Genomic DNA, 20544 nt, shown 5'->3' on the forward strand with positions numbered 1-20544 from the left:
CCTCCCACAATTGATTAGGAGGCAGGAGTGACACCAGGTAGACATCTGTCCAGCGTCAGTGGGTTATCAGTTAGGTTCATTATTTAACCAACTGACAGCAATTAGCCATAATTCAACTGGGGGCTTCAGGACTATCAGTGGCACAACGTTCCTATGCCTTCGGAAGGCTACTTGGCAAATCCATCAGGGACCCACGAAAGGGAAAGAAATTCCGAAGCCCTTCCCTGCAACCTCTGTCCAAATTTACTCACCTGTGGCCTGGATTGCTGAGCAATTTTAGGCATTTCCCTGACTGCATTAAAGCCATTGTTTCCTGTGGAACTGCCAATAATGGAGCATCTAACTGGTTGAGTTGGATTTCTGCTCTTGGATTTGAATTGTGGTGAGGACCTGATTGTAGCCACTCTGATAGGTCATGTCTCCCTCTCAGTAATGAACATGAGATTTCATAACAGTTCTCCAACCAATGGGCTGAAAGCACGTCAATAATGTTAAATTGCACTGTAATATTTCTACATATATCTAATGTGGTTGCACAATCACAATATTCTTCCTCTGCGAAAACTTGGGAGAAAGAATTCCATTAACATTTCTGCTACATCCTTACTCCTCATTGTAATTCCATTACCTTTATTGCTCAACTGTGCTATGTTTAGCCTGATTGTCCTCCATGTGCGATTAACATTTCTCATATTAGCTTCACTATGTTCTCTTTCGCACCCATCTTAGCCTTTCTAATCAGTTTTGTTCATGCAGGGAGTGATGACTCTTCAATATTACTTCTTTAGCCGTAAAGTGATTTGAGACATCTGCTGTGTAAATGTATATCTGTCTTTTAGCTACTACCCTATGTTTCAGGGGTTAGTTTAGCTAAGTTAGCTGGATGGTTGGTTTGCAAAGCAATGTGATGCCAACAGCTTGAGTTCAATTCCAGCACCTCCCGCCTTGTCTGAGGCATGGTGACCTTCAGTTTAAATAACCAGCAGGTGTCTCTCTCTAATGACAGAGGAGCCCTATAGTCTGGTAAGACTGTGATGACTTGACTTGAGCCTATCTTGCTTTATATGTATCCTGGATATCTGCCATGTAATTGTCAAGTTTTTCTGTTAAATAATGTGCACTGAATGTAGAATTTTACTGCGTGCTTCTGATGTCTCAAAATACTTTGTAACTAATGGATTAATTTTGACGTCATAGAGTCATAGAGATGTACAGCATGGAAACAAACACTTGGGTCCAACTCATCCATGCCGACCAGATATCCCAACCCAATCTAGTCCCATTTGCCAGCACTTGGCCCATATCCCTCTAAACCCTTCCTATTCATGTTCTCATCCAGATGCCTTTTCAATGTTGAGATTGTACCACCTTCCACCACTTCCTCTGGCAGCGCATTCCATGCACGTACCACCGTCTGTGTGAAAAAGTTGCCCCTTTGGTCTCTTTTATCTCTTTCACTTCTCACCTTAAACCTATGCCCTCTAGTTCTGGACCCGTCTATCCAAAGGAAAAAAAACTTTATCTGTTTATCTTATCCATATCCCTCATGATTTTATAAACCTCTATAAGGTCACTAATCAGCCTCTGATGCTCCAGGGAAGACACCCCCAGCCTATTCAGCTTCTCCCTATAGCTTAAATCCTCCAATACTGGCAACATCCTTGTAAATCTTTTCTGGACCCTTTCAAGTTTCACAACACCCTTCTGATAGGAAGGAATCCAGAATTGCACACAACATTCCAAATATGGCCTAACCAATGTCCTGTACAGCTGCAAAACGACCTCCCAACTCCTGTACTCAATACTCTGACCAATAAAGGAAGGCATACCAAACGCCTTCTTCACTATCCGATCTACATGTGACTCTACTTTCAAGGAGCTATGAACCTACACTCCAACAACGCTCCCTAGAACTTTACCTCGCTGATGCCATACGCTCAGTGACTACTGCCACCCCTACTGCCGTGTCTGCCACCACTTCCGCCCCCACCAGCACCACTCACCTGTATTCTGCTGACACCCCCCCCAAAGACCCCACTGTCACTATCCCCACCCCCCAGAACCCCGAGGGGAACACTACCCCTGCTCATGACTCCACCCCCATTACCCCCACCATCACACCCACTCCAGGTACTGGCTCTGCCCCCACTCCCAGCTCCACACCCACACCAGATCCCAGCCCTGCCGAGTTTTCACCATCCCTCCAGACCTCCACCTCACTGAGGACGAACGATCAGTCCTCAGCAAAGGACTCACCTTCACCCCCTCCGTCTATGCATCAATGAATTTAATACACGCCGTGATGTTGAACAATTCTTCCGTTGCCTCCCCTCCGAGCTTACTTTCACAATCAGGACTCCCGCCCACCTTCCGAGGACCCCTTCGCCCACCTCCAACACCCTGCATCCACCTGGACACCCCACGCTGGCCTATTACCTGCCCTCGACCTCTTCATTTCCAACTGCCGCCGGGACATTAACCGCCTCAACCTGTCTACTCCCCCTCCCCCACTCTAACCTCTCACCCTCACAATGCGCAGCCTTCCAATCCCTCTGCTCCAATCTCAACCTCACCATTAAGCCAGTGGATAAACGGGGTGCAGTGGTAGTCTGGCGCACTGACCTCTACACCGCTGAAGCTAAACGCCAACTCGAGGGCACCTCTTCCTACTGCCTCCTCGACCATGACCCCACCTCCCATTACCAAACCATCATATCCCAGACCATACAGAACCTCATCACCTCAGGAGATCTCCCACCCACAGCTTCCAACCTCATAGTCCGGGAACCCCGCACTGCCCGGTTCTACCTCCTTCCCAAGATCCACAAGCCTGACCACCCTGGCTGACCCATTGTCTCAGCATGCTCCTGCCTCACTGAACTCATCTCTACCTACCTCGACACTGTCCTATCCCCCCTAATCCAGGAACTCCCCACATACGTTTGAGACACCACCCACACCCTCCACCTCCTCCAAGACTTCCGTTTCCCCGGCCCCCAACGCCTTATCTTCACCATGGATATCCAATCCCTCTACATCTCCATCCGCCATGACCAGGGCCTCCAAGCCCTCGTTTTTTCCTCCAGACGTCCCCAACAGTACCCTTCCACCGACACTCTCACTCGTCTGGTCGAACTGGTCCTCACCCTTAATAATTTCTCCTTTGAATCCTCCCACTTCCTCCAGACCAAAGGGGTAGCCATGGACACACATATGGGCCCCAGCTGTGCCTGTCTCTTTGTCGGCTATGTAGAACAGTCGATCTTCCGTAATTACACCAGCACAACTCCCCACCTCTTCCTCCACTACATTGATGACTGCATTGGCACCACCTCGTGCTCCCGCGAGGAGGTTGAGCAATTCATCAACTTCACCAACATATTCCACCCTGACCTTAAATTTATCTGGACCATCTCTGACACCTCCCTCCCCTTCCTGGACCTTTCCATCTCCATTAATGACGACCGACTTGACACTGACATTTTTTACAAACCCACCGACTCCCACAGCTACCTGGATTACACCTCTTCCCACCCTATCTCTTTCAAAAATGCCATCCCGTATTCCCAATTCCTCACGATCACGACGCTGTTGTAATCTGAGATAACCTTCATCACTGCCCACTACACCTCCAATGTTGGTGTCATCTGCAAACTTACTAACTATACCTCCTATGTTCATATCCAAATCATTTATATAAATGACGAAATGTAGTGGACCCAGCACCGATCCTTGTGGTACTCCACCGATCTCAGGCCTCCAGTCTGAAAAACAATCTTCCACTACAACCCTCTGTCTTCTATCTTCAAGCCAGTTCTGTATCCAAATGGCTAGTTCTCCCTGGATTCCATGAGATCTAACCTTGCTAATCAGACTCCCATGGTGAATGTAGTCAAACACTTTACTGAAGTCCATACAGATCACATCCACCGCTCTGCCCTCCTCAATCATCTTTTTTACTTATTCGAAAATCTCAATCAAGTTTGTGAGACATAATTTCCCACGCACAAAGCCATGTTGACTATCCATAATCAGTCCTTGCCTTTCCAAATACATGCACATTCTGTCCCTCAAGATTCCCTCCAACAACTTGCCCATCATTGACATTAGACTCCCTGATCTATAGTTCCCTGGCTTGTCCTTACCGCCTTTCTTAAATAATGGAGGTTTGTCAACCTCCAGTCCTCCAGACCTCACCTGTGACTATCGATGATACAAATATTTCAGCAAGGGGCCCAGCAATCACTTTCCTAGATTCCCACAGAGTTCTAGGTTATACCTGATCAGGGATTTATCCACCTTTATGTGTTTCAAGACATCCAGCACTTCCTCCTCTGTAATATGGATATTTTTCAAGATGTCACCATTTATTTTCCCACAGTCTATATCTTCCATGTCCTCGTTCAGTATCTCCCCCATCTCCTGCAGCTCCACAGAAAGGCCGCCTTGCTGATCTTTGAGGGCCCTATTCTCTTCCGAGTTACCCTTTTGTCCTTAATGTATTTGTAAAAACCCTTTTGATTCTCTTTAACCTTATTTGCCAAAGCTATTTCATGTCCCCTTTTTGCCCCCCTGATTTCCCTCTTAAGTATTCTCCTACTGCCTTTATTTTTTTTAAGGATATGCTTGAATTCTCCTGTCTATATCTGACATATGTTTCCTTCTTTTCCTTAACCAAACCCTCAACTTCTCTAGCCATCCAGCATTCCCTATACCTACCAGCCTTTCCTTTCACCATAACAGGAATAGATTATCTCTGGTCTCTCATTATCTCATTTCACAGTCATCATTGTAATGCAAGCAAATATTGTAGGCAGGTTGTGCACAGCAAAGTCTAACAAAGAGCAGATGAATTAAAAGATTCATCTCATAGATTCAAGCTTCATTTCAGAGATTTAAGCACAAACTGTGAACTGACACTCTCTACAATGGGAGTTGCGGGACTGTTGAAGATGCTGTCTTTTGAACGTGTTTGAAAACTGGGGGCCATCCACTTTAAGAAGTGGCCATAAAAGATCCAATGGCAGTACTTAGAAGAGTTAAGGTGTTCTCCCTTGCGTCATGGCAATTATTTATTAACCAACTTCACTAAAATAGGTAATTATCATCGCACTTGGTGTTTTGTTTTAGGTAGCCAGACAGTGAGAAGCCATGACTGTACTAGTTGGACCAGACCAAATCCCTTTCAAATATAACAAGGAGGTAGACTAGACCTTAACTTTTATCTTATTTCAAGACAAGTGTAAGGAGTTGTGTTCCAGTGGTAATGTGATTGGTTACATTGCTCACCTTTAAGCAAAATATACTTTAGCAAAATAAAGTTAAATTTTCAGGTCATTGACCTTTCATCAGGACTGGAAAAAGTATGAAATTTAATATATTTTGAGGATAGAGGAGTGAGAATAAAGGGCAAAAGGAAGTTCTGTTATGAGTTGGAAGCCAAGAAAGATTAAGAAATAGAAGAATCTTGCATGGCTGATGGGAGTGTTGGTGGAGTAAATAGAGGAAGAAGAAAATGTGGCTTGTGCAAGTGCACCTTGGTCTGAAAGTGAAAAGAAGAGAAAAACAAAAACCAGGTTGGACAGGAATGGGGTGGGTCTGGCAGAATAGATGGCAAGGATCAGAGATTGCTGAATGAAATTTGGTTGAACTCGGTAAAGAATCTGGAAGGCTGTAAAGTGCCAAATCAAAAAATAAGGTGTTGCTTCTTGTGTTTACATTTAACTTTGCTGCAACAGGTTTTGCAATCGAATTGGATCCTGTCCATTACCCATTAGTGATTTAAGGTAAAAATTTCTTTCCAGTGATTTTTTTATCTCACAATACATTGTTTATAAAATGCTGTTCTTGTAGTTGATTTGTGTTGATGCAGTGGGTTAGTGTTCCAGTGTTTCTGAATGAATAATAATATATTGGCAATCTTGTTTGTGTAGATATCAAACCTCTCACGATTTTGCCTATATAGGGTTGGGATCGCACATGAGGTGAGTTTCTCAATAGCTGGAGAGATAACAGCTCCAGCAGGGACCTGCAACCAAGTAATCCCAATAATGCAGAAAAAAGCCCAAACGGCAGAAATAGGAAAACGTCAAATGGGAAAACCTTGAAACCATTATGTTGGAGCAATGCCACAACTGATTTGGGGATAGTTACAAATTGGTTAATAACAGATTTTTTTTCATCTAGTCAAACAGATCAAGAATATCTATCACATTTGTGAGGAATGATATACTGGATCTTTCTGAAGGATATTGTGCAACAGTAAGTAATTCTTATTAATATGATTCCCCTTGAGATCATATAGAATGCTTCAATATGCTAAACATTCTATTTTATTTCTAAAGTCTTTATTGAATGAACAATTAAATTAAATTATTTATTACTATCGATTTTAGATAAGACCATATTTCCCTCTGTGTCAAAATAACTGCTATATCCATGAAAAAGTACTCAACTGCTCCAAGAAAGATGGTAAAAATTTTTATAATTCTTATAGATATTTTGCTGTTGGGTGAGCCAATTTTGTCATCAATTCTCTATTTAATTATAATCTTCATGTTAGATATTATCACAGGAAATTCAGAGTGCTTTTGGCTATTGTTTGCAGAATAAATCTTATGAATTTGGATAATTCAGAATATTAACCAACATTTTGAGGAGTTTTATTTGTCAATTTCTTTTAACAAGAAGTGCAACTATTTGCACAATGGCTTTTGATGTTCTCAATATCTTATCTGTGTTAAGCCACTACTGCTGCCTACACATTAAGTACCGGTCTAGAATATCTCAAACTGTGAGTGTCTGCACGTACATTGTCGCTGAGGCTGCTTCCTTCTTATCAACTCTACATGAATTGTAATACTCCTTCATTGACACTTATACATGGTTATCAAATACAGCAGTATACTGCAGTATTCCTAAGACCGCTCTTTTCATCTACTCATTCCAGACTGGTGTTATCTTTCTTACTGATCAGTGTCATGTTATCAGCTGCATCATCATGATTTACATAGATCTATTACACCATGCTCAGAGCACATTTGCAATTCCTATAGAGTGATCTTGCCAGAACACAGGGCACAATCGTGTGTCCATGCCCACCCTGAATCTGTTAAGGGGCACTTAGGCAGGAGAGTTGCCGATGGGGACCTGGCCACCTTCTTGTCTTCAGCCTGATTACATCATTGCTGGATGGCCCTGTCTTAGTCTGTTACCAACTGAGACCCTTAAGTTGTTAATTAAGGACGACTTAAAAGGTCTCATTACACTGTCACTGCAATTAAGCCAAGTTCTGCAAGTTCCAAGTTTTCATGATCACAAAGAAAATCAGAAATTTATCTTACATTAATGAAACTGTTAACTTTCATCATTTCTATCAGTCTCTGTACTTGCATTGCCTAAATTGTCTTTTAATCATGTGAGCCTCTTAATGGCATGCATGTAAAGTCACCATCGTCCTGTTCTTTCATCAAAGAGAAAGATGATTGGTGGTGCTTTATTCTGAGGGTCACCATGCTTCAGCTGAGGAGAGAGGGTGAGAAGGAGGAACCATCATGTTAACCTTAGCCAGTACAGGAATTGAATTCTTAGCGTCACTCTGCTTTGCAAACCAGGCATCCAGATAATTGAACTAACCAAAAAACATTATTATTAGCTGCTCATCTGATATCTGCTTACTCCAGGGAGTATTGTCCCATGGTAAATGCTGTTGTCATGGTTGCTGATCCACTTCCATTGAAGATTCATGATGAACTTGTGGGACCGACAATCATTCTGCATTTTGTGCACATGGTGAGATCACATCTTCCTGATCAGAGGTCTGCAGTCTCTCAGCTTATCTAGTTGTATGTAGATATCTGTACATGCAACAATATTCCTAGATGTCCACATTCACCACATACAATTGAGGTGGTACCTGCTCAATACAGGTCTCAAGTTGTCATGTAGGATGACACTTGATGAGAAGATTAAGCATTTACACACTGTCTGACTCTCCAATGTTCAGTTCTAGCAGTGAATTTTGATGTGAGTTCATTTATTTTTTGTATAATCAATTATAATTGCAGAATTGCAGAAGTAACATTAATTTACCTATATCCCACAAATTTCCCCTTTTTCTTTCTTAACCATTTGTTATCTTCTGCATTTTTCTTTTAAGCATCGCCCCCGAAATTCGCAAGCATCATTCCGGAGATTTCATCCTTCTTGGTCTCACTCATCTCCTCGTTATTTAGTTGATAAACTTCTTCTGCCTGATTTCCTTTTAGGGGCATTTGTTTCATTAAGGCTGTCTCAATCAGTCTTTGGGTGAGCCCTCATATACAGGGTATGATACAACAGCCAATGGCTACCAATACCCCAACTACTACTGTCAGGGAAGTAAGGATGGAAACTACTACCCCCTTCCATTTTCCAAACCAGGATTCAAGCCATCCGTGAGAGATGTGTCTATTCCTGAATTCTCAGCCAGTTCCTCTGCTAAGGTAGTCAATCCCCTTAAGGCCCGAATAATTGAACCATCAGGTGCAGTGTTATTAGGAATAAAGGTACAACAGCTTCCTCCTAACATCACACACACACACACACACACACACACACACACACACACACACACACACACACACACACACACACACACACACCCTTTTTCTGCTAAAATCATATCAAGGGCCATTCTGTTTTCTCATGCCATCCTACTTGTCGCATCAAGCTGGTCTGATATTCCTTTAACCGCATCTCTTGTATAACTTATAAATCGCTTTTGATTATAGAAAATGTAATTTATCCAATCTACATTTTTATTAATTGTTACCCACCAAAAGAGAGCTGACTCAAAGCCTGCTGCAATCTGGTTACGAGTCTTAAATTCATCAGATACCCCCCTAGGGACTCCTACTGAATCGAGATAAATCCTGTCATCGAAAGAAGTGTCTAACAGTGATCTCTTATCCCTTCCCTTTTTCCCTACTATCTTTTCCTTCTCAAATGCCAGAGTAAATGGAATTGCCAATTGTACAATTGCACATATTCCTTTCCAATCAGGAGGTAGAGTGGATCTCAATATTTTGCCTCCACAGTACCACCACAGATCCATTCGGGGAACCTTTAATGCTGAGTAGTTTGCTCCTTTCTCCGTTTTGGTAACATTTTTAATCTCTGTACATAATTTCAGCTCCCCTAAATCTCTAGACCGACTTGTGCCTCGTCTACGCACACACGACGTGTGATTTCTAACTGCGGCGGAAAATGTGGGGGGAGCTTGTACATCTTTCTTCTCCAAGGGAGGGAACATCAGAGATAGGGAGGTACAATTCCTATAATTCCATGCGGTCTCATCCTGATACAGGGCTATCATACATTTCGTGCCCTTCCTGTCTCACTTCCACCCAAGCGGAAAGGGAACCGTCTGGGCCACTGGCCTACCGGAGGCACATGCATAGCAATTGCTTTTGTTCAGACTTTTTACAGTATACTTTACCCATTCGACCCAGGCATTTGCATCCCCGTACCCAGTTTCTATTTCGATAGTCTATTTCAAGTCCTTTACCTCTATAATTTTTACTACTTTAGGATCAGCGGGAGGGGTGAAAGGTTGTATCTCATTATCCAGTAATTCCGTCCGTTTTCCCTGTCCTACGCTAATTCGAAAACAACAGCCCACGAAATCCTTCCCATGTGCTTTCATTTCTATCCCAAATGTTTCATTTAATTGTATCTCATAGGTGGCCCCCTCCGAAAATTGCTTCGTGCCATGTGGTTTTCCTTATTGTCAGGTGTATTGGGTTACACTTTTTATCGGGACAATCGCGAGCTGGTTGGAAGGGGGTCCGGTGTACTGTGACGAGACCATTATACCAAGTACCATCCCCAAGGCCATCCCCATAGGACTTAAGATGTGTCTCTGATTACCTACATCCCCACAATTTACTAAGCTGCATGCATCAGCGTCTATTACTTGTGGATTATCAGACTCAGGAACCATTAATAATATATATGAAAATGATATTTGACAAAATCCCAATACTAAGAGGGCTAGCGTCAGAACTCTAAGCATTCCCAGTACTTTAAACATCATGCTGAAGCACAAAATGACTTAATATGCAATCCTACAGAAATAATCCCGTGCTCACGTCGCCACTGTATAATCAGTTACTCAAAGCCTCTTTAGTCTGAGTTTCAGCGGGTCTTGAGTTGATTCGGCTATCCAGACCTCTTCCTCAACTAGAGATTTCACTGGCCCTTTGATCCGAGTGGAGTCCAGCCTTTCTCCATCGTCCTTATTGCCATTTCAGTAGTCAAAAGAGCCTTGTACGGCCCTTCCTAGTCAGGCTGCAATTTAGTCTCTGTCCATGATTTTACTAAGACCCAATCTCCCAACTGGATGGGATGAACAGTGAATTCAAGGGGTGGAGTCTGTGCCAATAAACCCTGTTTCCTGAAGAAAGACAAAGAAGAGAACAAGCCCAGTATATACTTCTTTAAGAACAAATCTTTAGTTTCAGGAATTGGCAATTCTCCATTCATTCCCAGATAAGGTAATCCAAATAAGATTTCATAGGGGGATAGTCCCAAATCTTTCCTTGGGGCTGTCCGTACTCGCAAGAGAGCTATAGGTAAACATTTGGTCCAAGGGAGTCTGATTTCTATTATTAATTTAGAGAGTGTTTGAGTGTTTGGTTCATTCTCTCAACCCTTCCTGATGATGGTGGGTGCCATGGAGTATGGAATTCCCAGGAGATTCCCAACCCTTTCATTACCCTCTGTAACACTTTAGAGGTAAAATGAGTTCCTTGGTCGGAATCTATACGGTGTACTAGCCCATATCAGGGAATTATGTGCTCCAATATTGTTTTAGATACCCCACTCGCAGTGGCAGTAGCTAGGGGGTATGCCTCAACCCAACCGGATAAATGATCTACTATGACTAACATATATTTTAGTCTTCCTACTCTGGGTAACTCAGTATAATCTACTTGTATACTCTGGAAGGGTCTCAATCCTGGGTCTCTTCCTCCCGGGGTCTGTTTTCTCAAGACTTTTTTATTTACCTTTCTGCATATGATACATCCCTCACATATTTGTTTAGCAATTGTATATATTCCTTTTCATCCATATTCCCTAAGAACTAAATCACACATTGCTTGTACTCCCCAATGACTGCCTTGGTGTAGGACAGCCATAATCTCTCGCATCATCATTTTGTTCAACATTTCCCTTCCATCAGGTAACATCCAATGCCCATCTGCTGTTTTTGCCGCCCCTAAATCTTTCAATTCTTTTTCTTCTCTTTCAGTAAATATAGGAGCTTCCCAAGAGCCTGGGACAGTAGGTATTAGAGAATGAATCATCACTTCTTGTGGGTTCAGGGTGGCTTCCCTAGCCATTTCATCGGCTAGTCTATTTCCCCTAACTTCTGGTTCATTTCCTTTCTGATGATCATTTACATGCACTACTGCTATTTCTCGGGGGAGTAATGGGGACTCCAAGACACGTTTAATCAATTCTTCATGTACTAATTCCTCACCCTGGCTATTGATCAGTCCTCTTTCCTGCCATATCTTTCCGAAAGTGTGCACAACACTAAAGGCATATTTGGAGTCAGTGTGTACAGTTCCTTCTTATTGTCTAATGCCCTAAGGGCTCTTTCCAATGCATAGAGTTCGCAGGTCTGAGCTGACTACCTATTTGGCAACTTTCCTGCCTCCACCACTCTACCTTTTGTTCCCATCTATGACTGCATACCCATTATGTCTTTTCCCTTCAGTCACCCGGGATGATCCGTCTATAAAAGGCTAGCCCCTGCATGAAGTGGAACATCTCTCAGGTCCACGCCGACCTTAGTTTGGTATTCTATAATGTCAAGGCAGTCGTGCCCTGGATTCTGAGAAGATTCTCCTTCCCCTTTCCAAAGAAAGGCAGCTGGATTTAAACAATTGTCCGTGACAAACACTAGATCATCTTTTTCTATTAATATTGCCTCATATTTCAAAATCCGTGAGTCTGTCAACCATCGCCCAGCTTTTTGGTTTAGGATCATTCTCACTTGGTGTGGGGTGCTTACTATTAGGGTTCCCCCCAAATGTAAGCTTTCTGCTTTCCTCCACCAACAGTGCAGTGGCAGCCACAGCCTGCACACACTCAGATCACCCCTGGGATACTGGATCCAATAGCTTTGAAAAATATTCTACTGGCTATTTCATTCCTCCCACCTCTGGGTTAATACTCCCAAAGCCATTCCCTTATCCACAGTAGCAAAGAGGTGGAAACGTTTATCTAGGGAAGGTCAGGCTAACACGGGGGCATGGATCAGATCTCTTTTGAGTTCCTCAACTAGTTCTTTTTCCTCATTGTCCCAACTTAGACATTTTGGTTCCTCCTCCAATAGTTTGAGATATAATTTCTTAGTCTTTTGAGCATAGGAATCAATCCACAATCTGCAATATCCCATTAGACCCAAAGATTTACATAACTCCCATTTAGTCCTGGGCAACGGCATCCCCAATTCCCTCTATTCGTTTCTGGGCTTATCTTTCGCTTTCCCTCACTAACTAAATGTCCCAAGTATTTCCCTTCTCACTCCACATATTGCAATTTGTTTTTAGATACTCGCAGGCCCTGCCGATCCAGAAAACTCAATAACTTGTTAGTAGCTTTTACTCCTCTTTCTCTTCTTTTTCCTGTTACTAAGAGGTCGTCTACATACTGCAACAGGGTAGTCCCCTTGGGGCTGCTAAATTTCTCCAATATTTGTTCTAACATCTGTCCAAATAAATTCGGACATTTTGTAAACCCCTGGGGGAGCACAGTCCACCAGTATTGCTGTTTCCGTCCTGTCTTGGGGTCTTCCCATTCAAAGGCGAACAAATTCCTACTTTCCTCTGCCAAGGGACAAGCCCAATAGGCATCCTTTAAATCTATCACACTAAACCATTTGTGATCATGAGGGATCTTACTCAATAACGTATAGGGGTTTGGCACCACTGGATGTCTGATCTGTACTACTTGATTTAATGTTCTCAAATCCTGCACCAATCGATAAGTTCCATCAGATTTCCGCACAGGTAGGATTGGGGTATTATAAGGAGACATACATGGCTCCAACAGTCCATCTCTAATCAGTCCCTCAATCACTGGCTGCAGTTCTTGTTTACCTTCTATGGAAATAGGATATTGTCGCTCACAGACAATGTCCCCTTTCCTTTTTAAACTTATTTCAAGGGGAGGGATCTGTAGTCCTCCATCATTCCCTTCCCTAGCCCATACAATAGGGTCTATCTCTCTTTCCACATCCTCTGTCAACATTGTCATTTGTACAACTAATTCTTTTTCCTGAATTCCAATCTCCAGTCCTAAGAGGATAATTAAGTTTCTCCCTAGTAAGTTACTTCCTATATCAGGGATATACAACACTTCCCCTGTGACCCTATCCTTAGGATCTTCTATCATCATAGGTTCAAATACTGGAACAGTAAATCCTTCCCCTTTTATCCCAAAAACAGTAATTGACCGTGTCGACATTTCTACTTTCTTTGGTTTAAAATTCAGCGATGACCGTGCTGCCCCTGTACCAATAGGAAGACTACCTCTTCCCTACAGGGTCCCACCTTCAAGTTTATCAAGGGTTCCTGGTGGGTCCCCGAGGGCTGGAACTCCTGACACCCCTATTCATTATCAAAATTCATAAGCGGAATTGCTCTTTCTTCCCTTTGTAGATCAGAACACTCCCACCTAAAATGCCCTATCTTTCCACAATAATAGCATCTTTCCTGTGGAGACCTCCATCTCTGCCCTTGTCGCTCAAACCCTCTATCCAATGCTCCCCCTTGTCCTCTCCCTCTCCCCTTTCCTCTCTGTGTTACATGCTGCCACCCGCCACTCCGGTTGCTCAATATTGGTTCCATTCTTTTCTTAACTACCTCATCAACCGTAGCTACCATCTTTTCACCTTCTGTTTTTGTCTCATCCTCTCTCTTTAAAAACACTTTCTGTGCCTCTCTTAACAATTCATCTACTGGTTTTTCGCTCCATCCTTCTATCTTCTGTATTTTTCTCTGTATGTCCGGCCATGCCTTTGTCACAAAATATACTTTCAAAAGACCCTGTGCCACTGGGTCCTCAGGGTTCATTCCAGAATATTTCAGCATTGAGTCTCTTAATCTCTGCAAGAAAGCTAAAGGAGTCTCATCTTTCTCCTGACTAACTTCAAATGCTTTAGGCAGATTCTGTGACTTCGGAAGTGCCTCTCTTATTCCTTTTAGAATCAGATCTTTCAATTCCCTCATTTCTTCTCTATGTTCTGGGTTTTGATTTTTCCACTGGGGGTCTCTGATGGGAAACTTCGTCTCTCCCTGTCCAGGTGTTCCCTGTCCCATATTTTAATGGCTGCTCCCCGTATAAGTCCCCTTTCCTCCCCAGTAAATAGTATGTTCAAAATAGACATTAACTCAGCCCACGTATACACACTGGGCCCCAAAAATTGATCAATTTGTTCAGACAACCCTACTGGATCCTCAACCAGGACCTTCATTTCCTTTTTAAATGTTCTGACCTCCCCACTGGTGAGGGGGGCACTCACAAACCCAATCTCTTTGTCCCCTATTGGTACTTCCCGGAGGGGATAAGTCGTTACGTTCTTCCCTTTTTTTTGTTTTGCTCCCTTAGGCTTTGGTTTAGATCCTCCGGAGGCCTCCTCTACATCTACTTTAGCTTCCCCTTCTTTTGCCGAGGATTGAAGTTCAGGAACAACAACATCCCCGTTCACCGCCCCTTCGTCTTCCTCTTGTGAGTCATCTGTTCCCTGTGCCTGTCTGTCTGTCTGTCTCCCCTCCTCCCCCATCTTCACCTAATCTGATTCTATGGTACGGGGGAGGGTGGGGAAACAGCCAAGAGGATCCCAGGGACTGGGTGGGGCAGAGGGGAAATCCTTTGTCTTTACTGCCATCATTCCCAAACTGCCCTTCCAACAGGACGCATTGTCCGCCTCCTCTTGACTAAAAGGTTGTTTTTCATGCACATACAACTCTACATACTGACATTCCCAATCTTCGTCCATACCATACTTTGGCCAGAAGGCAGCCGGATGAAGGATTGGTTCCTTAGTCCATACTAAACAACAATATTTAATCATTTTCTTTTTATCCTTTACCCTTGTACAAGTATTGCGTGTCCATTCCCGCAACATCCTCCCCATCGGACTTTCAGGAGGTATGTTGTAAGGGACCCCGCCTCCTCTTCCATTGCTTTGTTCTTCTTTTGTTTTCCTGGAGGCTTGTTCCTTACCCATGGCACAACCCATATTGAGTTCCTTCGTTAGTCCCTTATTAACTACTAAAACTCAATCCCGGCCATCAAGGCAATACTTAAAAGTCAATTTTCTTACCTTGGTCTGTGCACAGAGTTGCCTGGCCCCTTTTTGCTGTATTTTCTATCAACCTCCTGTCACTGTCTGATTCAGATGTCTCTCTTGTGGGATTCGTACTAGTCGCCCAAGGGACCGGACCAAACCGGGACACGAGACCGCTCCTCAATGGGAACGGGACGCGTCTTCCCAGTGTCCAGGGCCAGCCACTCCCCCCGGCGATGGAAGAACATCCCGGACAGCCCCCAGTTGTGAGAAACAAAGCTCACTCACTTCAATAATTTCAGTCCGAGACAAGATCTGAATCAGTAGTGTCATTTAGTTCACACTTGCAAGTGGGTGTGATGGCCACAAGGCAGGGACAAAACACACTGAATTCAACAAATACTCAATATTTATATAATTTGGTTCCTACATTTTTTTTCTTATTTCATTGTTTCCCCCCCGGTTTACATCCTCCACTTCGCTAAGACCGGTACCCATTACTCCTGTTTATTTCTTGTCTTATCCGGCCTTGTCTGTGACAAAATGCTTATTTCTGGCCTCACAAGGCCATTTGACCTCATCCTGCTGTGGGTTATTGTTAGGCATTTCTTGCCTTACCATTATCTGTGCTGCCCCTCACAGCATCTTATCACTAAGCCCTTTTAATTGGGGTTTGTTCCTGTGTTTCTGTAAAAGTGGGAAACAGATGTTTATACCTACTGTTTATACAGGCATATTTAGTTTAACTGCCTCTCTTCACAGCATCTTATCTCGTACCTGTATTTTTACCATTGTTTTGCAGTCCCGTTTCTTTCTTGCATACATTTTTAGCTAATACAAAAAACAATTATGCATTTCCTCCGCATAGTTCCCATTCTTGTTGACTCTGCTCCTGGCTGAAACAACTACACACTGATGTGAGTTCATTTATTTTTTGTATAATCAATTACAATTGCAGAATTGCAGAAGTAACATTAATTTACCTATATCCCACAAAGGGCAACATAGGGAAGGTGATGCTTGCAAGTTCAGCATTCCTAGTGACCTTTAGGCAAACGGTGTGCAGTCCAATCCCTTATATCAAGCCATATAAGGGACAATTTTATGCAGGTTAATGTCTGAACCATCCTAATGCCTCTGATACAATAGCAATATCTGTACACTTGGAAGGTTGGAGCCAAGTTTCCAAAATCACAGTTACCCATGATATCCCCATTGCCTGCTCATGATGCAGTAGCTGCCGGCCACGCTTTGGTCGATGGAACATTGTCATTGGATGAGGATTGGTGGCTTTATACCTTAAACCTTAACTTTTGGCTACATTTGCAGAAAAAGTTAATAGTCAGAAGTGTGCATATATTCAAAAATCAAGTGTCACCCATGCCATCAAGGTGCCATTAAATTGTTTCTCTTTTCCATTACATCTCAGTGTAGTCCCTCAATCAGCAGCTGGGGTGGAGGGAGCCTGCCATACAGTGGAGCCTATTTGGTTAGCTGAGAGGCACAAACATACTGAATGTGTCCTTGCCAGAGACAAGTGCATCCTCCCAGGCTTGGTAGAGAGGGAAGATAGTGGCATTCACTCTGGCAGAGTGGAGGAAGTCATTGACCTTTCTGCATTGCTGAGCATTTCTCTGAATGAATGAGATCACACTGGCTAGATTGGCAATCTCAATCCAGGCTGGCAGGGTCTGGTGTTGTGGCCTCCTTTGACATTTCAGGGAGAAAAGGGTCACCCTCCTCTGCACTGCTCCATTACCAGGACATTAAGGTCCCTGTTGTCAAATTGTAGTACCATTTTTCCGTTATTTGCCATGTTGCTGCTAGTGTGTGCAAGGCAGCTTTGAATGCCAGCGCTTGTCTGGGTGTGCAATGAAGTTACCTAAGCCAGGAATACCAGTTTGTTCAGAATATCTGGCCAGTGGAGAGTTCTTTTGGCTTCGTCAAGTGAGAAAGTCCAACTAGCATTGGATGAGAAATATACTGTATTTGTGGGTTTAGTGGTTAACCAGGGCAACAGGAAGACAGCTAACGATCCGCATCCATGAACATCAACTAGCCATGAAATGACATGACCAGCTATCCTCAGTAGCCACACACTCAGATGACAAGCAACATGAGTTCGACTGGGACATCACTACTATTATAGGACAAGCCAAACAGAGAACAGCCAGGGAATTCCTAGAGGCATGGCACTCATCCACTGATTCAATCAATAAGCACATCGACCTGGACCCAATACACCGGCCACTGCAGCGGACAGCTAGAACTGACAACCGGAAGCGGCAGATAAAAATCACTATAAATGCCGGAGGAAACATCACAGAAGTGCTTCACAGGAGGCTCCCAAGCACTGAGGATGTCACCTAGACACGGGACAAAACGTCTGCAACACAAATTCCCAGCTCGGCAAACATAACCACAACAAGAACTTATGTAGTGATCTGCACCCTGATTGCAAACTAGGCAAAAACTTTGCTAAAAAGCTAAGTCCATGCATTGCTTTCACATTTGTCTGCTACGTTGTATGTGAACTATGTATTTGACTGCAGGCATCTTCAATAATATCTTTTTCTTGTTTAGATTCATCTGGTAAGCTCTTTCTAGCAGTTGCTTAATTTTTTCTTTGTGATTGTGAAAGTGTATCAACATATTGGCATCTTGTGTCTCCACATTCACAGAGTAGCAGATTATCTACAATCGCTTTCACTCTGTGAAGATCACTGCCTATCACATACTGTCTGTGCTGATATTTTTCTGAAGCAGTGGAAATTTAATTCGTCAGTAATCATCCTTTGCAGAGTGTAGTAAAGAGTTCTGCCATAGCAATTTGATGTGATCATTCTTAAATGGGTGGCTTGTGGTAGTGAGATTTTTAAAAAAGTCTTATTGAGATAATTTGTTTACTTATATACTTGCAGTTTTCTAGTTTTTTTTACTGGCACCAAGTCTGTCAGAGTAGTCACTTTTTAAATATTCCTTTCTTTTCCAGCTCTTCTATGTTATCTCTCAGGGTAATTTGAGGGCAGTTGGAATTCTCATTGGCAGATGCATAGGTAGTCTCACACTTGCATCTGCTTTGAAATAATTTTCACCAGAAAGACAGCCAAGCATATGAAATAGGAGCAGAAGTAAATCATTTCACTCCTTGAGCCTGCACCAATATTCAATAAGATTATGGCTGATTTGTTTGCATTTGAATTTCATATTCCCAGCTGTACTGATAACTTACTTTCTCCCAACAAATATGAACCTATCCATCTCTGTCTTATAACTATCAATGATCTTGCCTTAACTGTCCTTTGGGGCAGAGAGTTCCAAAATTGCAAGACTTTCTGAGAGAAAAAAAGTTCTCCCCATCTCTTTCCTGAAAGGGCAACTCTCTTTAGTTCTAGTCCCTATTGTCTTGAAGTTCAAAGTTCCCAGCAAATTCCTTTATAGGTCAGAACCCCCACAAGCTCTGACACAAGGCTTTGGTTGTACATCCAATCTCCAATGAGCCACAGACAAGAATATTTGGCCCAACACAATCTTTTTTCATTCTGTTGCCATAACTTCAGAGGAGCAATGGAAATCCCTGAACAGAGGAACCTCGATTATCCGAATATCAATTATCCAGAGGCAATCTCGAGGTCCCAGTAGAAACATTACATCAAAGAGGTGTTTCCAACACTGATCGTGTCTTTTGTTTACAGTGATTAAAAGTGAATTCTGCTTATTGAAATGCTGCCGAGAACAGTCCTGGACTGGTGGAGCTCAGGCACGGTCTCCAAATGACTGACCTCCCGCCCTCTCTCTCTCTTTCTCTCTCTCTCTCTGTCTCTCTCTCTCTCCCCCTCCCTCCACCCCCACACACATTCTCTGGAGTTCTACACAGTTCTAAACCCCCCCTCCCCTAGATAATCTCTCCTGTACAGGGCAAAGGTGGAATCTATCAAAGTTGCAGTAAAAAGTGGTGTGGGTGGCTGTGTCTGTGTGCTATTTGGAGACTCACCCTCCCAAAGGCAGCAGTAGTCTTACTGTTGGTGTTCAGTCCGGCTGCCCCGCGGAGATGGGCAGTAGCGGATGGGGGGGGGGACAGTGTTGGACAGGGTTGGAGGGCAGGTGAGGGGCACTGGTTGGGGCGGTGTTTGGGGTTGGGAGGGAGTGGGAACAGATGGGGGGATGTTGGACGAGGTTGGGGGCGTGGGTGGAGATGGGGGCAGAGGGGGACAGTGTTGGATAGGTTTGGGGGGCAAACTGGGAGCAGGGTTGGACAGGGTTGGGGGCAGGTGTGGGGGCGCAGTGGGGGCAAATGGGGGCAGACGGGGGGGCAGTATTGGACAGGATTGGGGGGGTGGGTGAAATTGGACAGGGGAGGGCGGGGGCTTGTGCGTGGTGTGCAGCTGCCTTGTCTCCTGAATAGGGAGCAGACTTAAAAATCTCCGAGCCCCAGAGGAAAGGCATTGAATCAAATAACCGAATAAACAATTATCCAAACGAAATAGTGCCCACCCTCCCATTCGGATATTCAAAGTTCCTCTGTATATGGCTGGGCTGAAAGGGTTCCTGCTGTGTTTATGAACATATGATGGCTGAGCAAAACCAACTGAAGGAAGTTTCAGTCCGTGATAGAAGTTTTGAATCAATGTGTACTCTACAATTCATTCAGAATTGTTTCCAGTTCTTTAAAAAGTGTAAATAATAATGCATTTATTAATTAACTAAAACTTTTAATACTAATTGCTGTATTTTCTTTGAAGACTACAAGTTACCAAACACTGGAGACAGTCTGTTCTTATTTACAGGTACGTTTAAGAGTAAAACAAATAATTATAATTTCAAAAAATTGATATGGAACAGATGAGGGAAGTCAATTTTTCAATTTTTAATCAAGTCAATGAGACTATGTTTCTTATTTTCTGTGTGGTGTTCCCCTGATGGAAATTTCATCTGAAGCAGCTTTGAAGAAACTGTGGCTTATGACACTGTCAAACTGTGAGTGTCGGAGATGGGAGGGAGAAATAAAAAGATCTAAACTTACAAATCAAAGTTAATCATTTACTAGCTTTCTACATCAGTTACACTGGAAAATGATATGCATCAGCAACTAGTCAGGTGTCGTGGTAGTGTTGATACCTTTAGGCCAGAAGGTCTGAGCTCCTCCAAGTCCTATCTGCACCTGAGATGTGTTATAACACCTACTCAGGTCGATTAAAATA

General features: G+C 43.3%; 1 protein-coding gene across 1 annotated transcript in view; it reads left to right on the forward strand.

Annotated features, from left to right (window-relative positions):
* LOC132822471 (interleukin-17 receptor B) overlaps positions 1-20544 on the forward strand; it is a 51293-nt gene that overhangs the window by 20739 nt on the left and 10010 nt on the right. Inside the window, exons 8-10 of the mRNA XM_060835849.1 lie at positions 6187-6261; positions 6396-6471; positions 20086-20130. Coding sequence (XP_060691832.1) covers positions 6187-6261; positions 6396-6471; positions 20086-20130 — 196 coding nt within the window. The remainder of the gene's footprint in view (positions 1-6186; positions 6262-6395; positions 6472-20085; positions 20131-20544) is intronic.

Source organism: Hemiscyllium ocellatum, chromosome 14 (genome assembly GCF_020745735.1).
Source record: "Hemiscyllium ocellatum isolate sHemOce1 chromosome 14, sHemOce1.pat.X.cur, whole genome shotgun sequence".
In the NCBI taxonomy this organism is placed as follows: Eukaryota; Metazoa; Chordata; class Chondrichthyes; order Orectolobiformes; family Hemiscylliidae; genus Hemiscyllium; species Hemiscyllium ocellatum.